At 40.5% G+C, this 5,172-nt stretch overlaps 1 protein-coding gene across 1 annotated transcript in view; it reads right to left on the reverse strand.

The window, feature by feature from the left end:
• Positions 1-222: 222 nt before the first annotated feature.
• The window catches only part of LOC104957778 (ubiquitin carboxyl-terminal hydrolase 2), a gene marked incomplete at its 3' end in the record, with an annotated part of 20,365 nt that continues 15,415 nt past the window's right edge, over positions 223-5,172 (reverse strand). Inside the window, exons 3-9 of the mRNA XM_010785440.1 lie at positions 4,372-4,495; positions 3,760-3,871; positions 3,493-3,603; positions 2,181-2,245; positions 1,871-1,974; positions 552-632; positions 223-325 (exon numbers count right to left, since the gene is read on the reverse strand). Of these exons, the coding sequence (XP_010783742.1) occupies positions 223-325; positions 552-632; positions 1,871-1,974; positions 2,181-2,245; positions 3,493-3,603; positions 3,760-3,871; positions 4,372-4,495 (700 nt within the window). The remainder of the gene's footprint in view (positions 326-551; positions 633-1,870; positions 1,975-2,180; positions 2,246-3,492; positions 3,604-3,759; positions 3,872-4,371; positions 4,496-5,172) is intronic.

A 5,172-nucleotide genomic window follows, 5' to 3' on the forward strand; every position in this document is an offset into this window, starting at 1 on the left:
ATTACAAGCGGTAACTTAACGTCACAGCAGACATACACAGCCGGTGTTTCTTGTGAGTGTTTTAAAAAAGATGAATTACGTTGTTTATAAATTAATCTGAGGGCCGCAAAAAGAGGAGGCGGGGGCCGCCATTTGCCCATCCCCGCACTAACATCCTGATACTTTCCCATCTATATGCTCACTGCAAACATCACATTACATCAGCATCTATGAGACATGTACCAGCCACTACTGAGGAAAGGATACGCAGCACTAAGATCTTGGGGAACTTCTGTATTGTGAACTTCTTAGTACATCTTCTCCTGGCTTTACACCTGTAGCACGTCTGTGGAGAGGAAATACAGTTTGATTTCAGGACATGGAGCAGACTTGGGGAGTAATGGATTACAGGTGACAGGATAAAAAAAGGTAACTCTATTCCCTTACAGTTACATTTCTATAATACTAGCATGATGACAATTCAAGATAAAGTGGCTATGTGGACACAGGCCCTACATATGCTGAGTCATGTTCTAGCACTGAGGAGTCATCACCGCTCCGATGGTTCTTACCGGCTTCTCGTCTCCGTCCAGGACGTCTTCTTTGGTGAAGAGCCGCATGCAGTCCATCAGGCTCACCTCACCGTAGCCCTTCTGAGCACAAACATAGATGCATTCACATTAGCATACACACACACACACACACACACACACACACACACACACACACACACACACACACACACACACACACACACACACACACACACACACAGACACACAGACACACAGACACACAGACACACACACACACACAGACACAGACACAGACACAGAGACAGGGGGAAAACCAAAAAGCTCATGTTTAGAGCTGTGGGAAGATATTTGTGATTGCTTTAAACCATCGTGCAATATCAATATTGTAATATAAGACTAGATATATTGTGACATTTAATATATCATAATTGTGTACCCTGGTTTTCAAGGCTGCATTATAGAGATATTATGTTATTTTCTGAATTTAACAGACTTTAGCTGTTCTATTATTTAGCTCAGACAACTTAGTCTTTATGACCACATTAATGCAGATTATAAATCTAATTCTTATTGTTTAAATATGTTGTAAAAGCATCAATGCTCAACCCTACTATAGAGTGGTGCAGTGATGACGTATTTTTGTCACCACCCGGAAAGTAAGCCTCGCAATGTTTCCCTCGACAAAAAGCAATGGGATTTCTCCACTGGATTTCGCTATATTGCAGAAAATAAGTTCTGTGGCAAACACACATTATGATATTCAACAACTTTTGTTCAGCAGGACAATCTCGACTAATAACCCAATTTATTGATTTTTGAAGCGTAAATGCAATCGCCAAAATATAATACGCTAACGCTAGGCTATAAACAATCTACATCACATTCACATGGCTGCCCATTGCCTCCGCTAAGCTAAAGGCGGCTAATGTTTGGTTTGCTGACGTTTAGCAGGTTGTTTAGCCACTTGTTAGCAACCGCCGTTTTTATGACACATAAAAGCTTCGGACATTCATATAGGGAGTATCCACTGGCGTATTTAATGTCGTAGAATATCTCTTAAGCTTTTGTTAACCACATACCTAATTTCAAGCTTCTAACCACAAATATGTTGACTTTGAGAAGAGGGAATCGGCAGTGGTAAAATGCAACGTTTTTTTCCTGGTTTAAGACTCGTTTCTGCACCACTAAATGATGGTGATTTGATTTTCTTCATCGTGCCCAGCTCTAACTAACAAGAAGTACAAAGAAAGGTCACCTCTGTGCTACCTATTGTGCTGACATGTGTCTGCTGACCTTCTGGGGCTTGTTATGTAAGGCTCACCAGTGTATGTGTATGTGTGTGTGTGTTTCCTAACCTTGGCGATAGGTAGAGAGAGATCCCAGAAGGGGTCAAAGACGGTGGAGCAGAACCCGCAGTAGCTGCAGGTTAGAGAGCTCTTCAGCTGCCCCACGAACACGTCTGCAGAGATAAAAGCAAAAAACACGACGCTGATCACTGGCTGAACACATCTGGCATGAAAAACAGTGACAAAAGATGTATGTTTTATTTGGCTTTTCTGTTCTTCTTCATGCCGACACAAAACAAAAAACAAATATTACAAATATAGAAGAGATTGAATGTACACACTTATACATTAAAATGGATGGTGATGCTTTTCTACTTACCGACTATCTTACTGTCTTCTCTCTCCAGATATTTGCTCCACATCTTCTTCCCTTTCTCTTCGTCCCTGAACATGGAGCACAGGAGTCTGTTAGAGAACTGGATGAGTGCAGAGTCATTGAGAAGATGGCCAAGAGAGTCAGAAACACACTGATCAGCTGTTCTGATTCAGAAAAGGAGCTAATAAGGAAATGGGTCAGAGCAGAAAACAGACACTACTAAGGGACCTGACCTACTTTATCACAGCTTCCCCCTGGGACATGATTTCAAGCTGGAAATGGATCTGCATTTTGTTTGATAGTAAGGCACTGGGTTTTGTTCTGAGGATAGTACACAGAGATGGACCCTTAAACATGGCGTTAGATAACTGATAATCACATCTAATAAGAGTCGGAGCGTTACTCTGACTTGGGAGCCACAGAGGAAACAACTCAACAACACAGGAGGTGAAGTGTCCCATGAGTCCTCATTGAGAGCGTAAGGAAGAATCTTAATGATGCCTCTGTCTAATCCCTGTTTACAAACTGTATACTATCATGGGTGGTTATGATCCAATGGACCCCTTGGCAAAGACACGCAAGAGACCCCACCCCTTCTACTACAGAGGCTTTGATGTTGTTTAGCCTTTTTGTTGTCTTTTTGTGTCTCTTCGTAGTCGTTTCATGTCTTTACATTGTCGTTTTGAAGTCAGCTGGAGCTCCAAAAACTACAAGCAAGTCTGTTTTTGTTTGTCTTTTTTTTTTTTTTACGTGGAACAGGGTTGGCTTTAGAAATCTTAATTAACTTTAAAGTTCACTTGACACTGGGTTCAAATCAGCTGTTGTTACATTTTGTAGTAATTTCTCTTTGTGGACGTTACGCATATATCTGCACTACTTAATACTATACGTACTATATATACTTGTACTATTACTACCGCTATCTGGCAGCTACTTCATAACTTTTTACTTGTTCCACTTACATTTTATAATGCTTTCACTTATCTTTTCTGCCGTGAATATGCACTTATTTCATTTGAATTTAATTACTTATTAATATTAACTGTCAATGTGCTGTAACAATGTACATGTCCACTCTGTGGGATGATTAGAGGAGTTCTGATGTCATGTTGTGTATCTTTTTAGGAGTGAAAGATCTTTTTTTGTTTGGTTGTTTGGCTCCTTTTCATAGTCATTGTGACTCTCTTTGTGTTTTCTTGCAGCTGTTTTACATCAGAAGAGTTTTGCCTTTTTTGTAGTGAATTTGTGTTTCTATGTAGTCATTTGTAAACGTATAATGACATTCAGGTGAAGGCCAGGGGGACAGAGGACTTACGGCAGGTGGTCAAAGTCCTCCACCGAGCCTCTCGGCCTGACAGTGACCCTGTTGACCTCGTTGTGCAGACCGTCCAGGAGGAAACGCAGGAACTCCTGAGCATCCTGTTGGCTGCAGGACACAAACACTCAGTCAGAATTGTAAAGCTGATTTTACTGTCATATCTCTAGACTCTTGTAGTTGTGTGATTATGAGACAGAGGGAGGTGCTTCTAAAAGATTTACAAAAACAAACATTGTTAAGAGTGAAGGGTGTAACAAAGCTTACTTGTATCCGACAAATCTGGGAGCATATCTCTGGATCTGCGTTTTGAATTCGGACGGGCTGACAGCCTCGCTGCTGGACGACGTCCACATTGTCTGTAACAGCTTGGCAAATTCTGCAACAACACAGACACTCATTTGAGAATCCGCCGAGCGTGTGATCATTTGACTCACACGCTCGGCGGATTCTACCATAACAGTGTATTCATGTCAAGTTAACAGCTCCATTGTTTTATTTAGTAAAAGTTTAAAAAAGGTAACTAAACCAAAAATGTCCGGACTATTGAAATATTGATCATCACATCTACCTTTTTATTATAAATGCAATTGCAAGAATGAAAGAGTACATAACTCCTATAGTGTGTATGTATATTGTGTTTTACCAGCTGTTCATATTAGCTTTGTGTTAAATAGGCATTGTTGAAAGTGCATTCAAGCTTTTTCCAAACATTCAAGACAGTGCAAACCTTGCTAAAAGGCCAAGGAAAATATTGTCACAGCCTACAAAAGATGACATAGAAGCAGATCTACTGCAGAGGTAAAGAGGTAATGAGTGTGAGGTCTGTGGGAGTTTCTGGTTCCAGCCTCTAGGGGGCCTATGTGACTTGTCTCTCACCTTCCATGAGGGCGGTGTTGGTGCGGCTGTTGTTGTTAAGGTCTCTGCGGTGCGAGTTGTGCAGGCAGTAGTCCCGCAGGCTGTGTGTGTTGCTGAGACACTGCAGGATACTGTTCATGAAACACTGCAAGGACAAACAGCGAACAGTGAGATTCCATGACTGATAACATCACGTTCTATTCAATAATGATACTTACACATTTATGTACAAAATGATGGCAAAAACCCACCAGTATTCTTACAATCTAGTTTCGAACAATAAAATATATTTACTGATTTAAATGTTATCCATAGCTGAATCAAGCAAGTTAAAGAGGACATGCTAATTTTCAGGTTAAAATGTGTATTTTGTGCCTCTTTTGAGACATGTCTCTGTGCTTTAATTAGACCCTCTAGAAAAACGCGGGCTAAAATCCTTGATTATGCGTGCTAAAATCCTTGATTATGTGGGCTAAAATACTTGATTATGCGATTAAACATGCGGGGTTTTTATGTGATTTTATGCGGTTAAATTGCGAAATATGCGGAAAGTTGCGAAATATGCTAAATATGCGGGGAAAAAGAATAACCATTTTTTTAAATATTGGGCTGTCTTATTTATTCTCTCTCACACACAACCTTCCACTAACGTTAAACCCCTTTCCTATTCAATTAAACACATTCAATGTTTATTTATTGTAAAAGCAATGGGGCTATTTTAATCACACTCTCTCTCACACACACACACACACACACACACACACACACACACACACACACACACACACACACACACACACACACACACACACACACACACAC

Source organism: Notothenia coriiceps, unplaced genomic scaffold (assembly GCF_000735185.1).
Source record: "Notothenia coriiceps isolate Sejong01 unplaced genomic scaffold, NC01 NC01_scaffold00027712, whole genome shotgun sequence".
Lineage (NCBI taxonomy): Eukaryota > Metazoa > Chordata > Actinopteri > Perciformes > Nototheniidae > Notothenia > Notothenia coriiceps.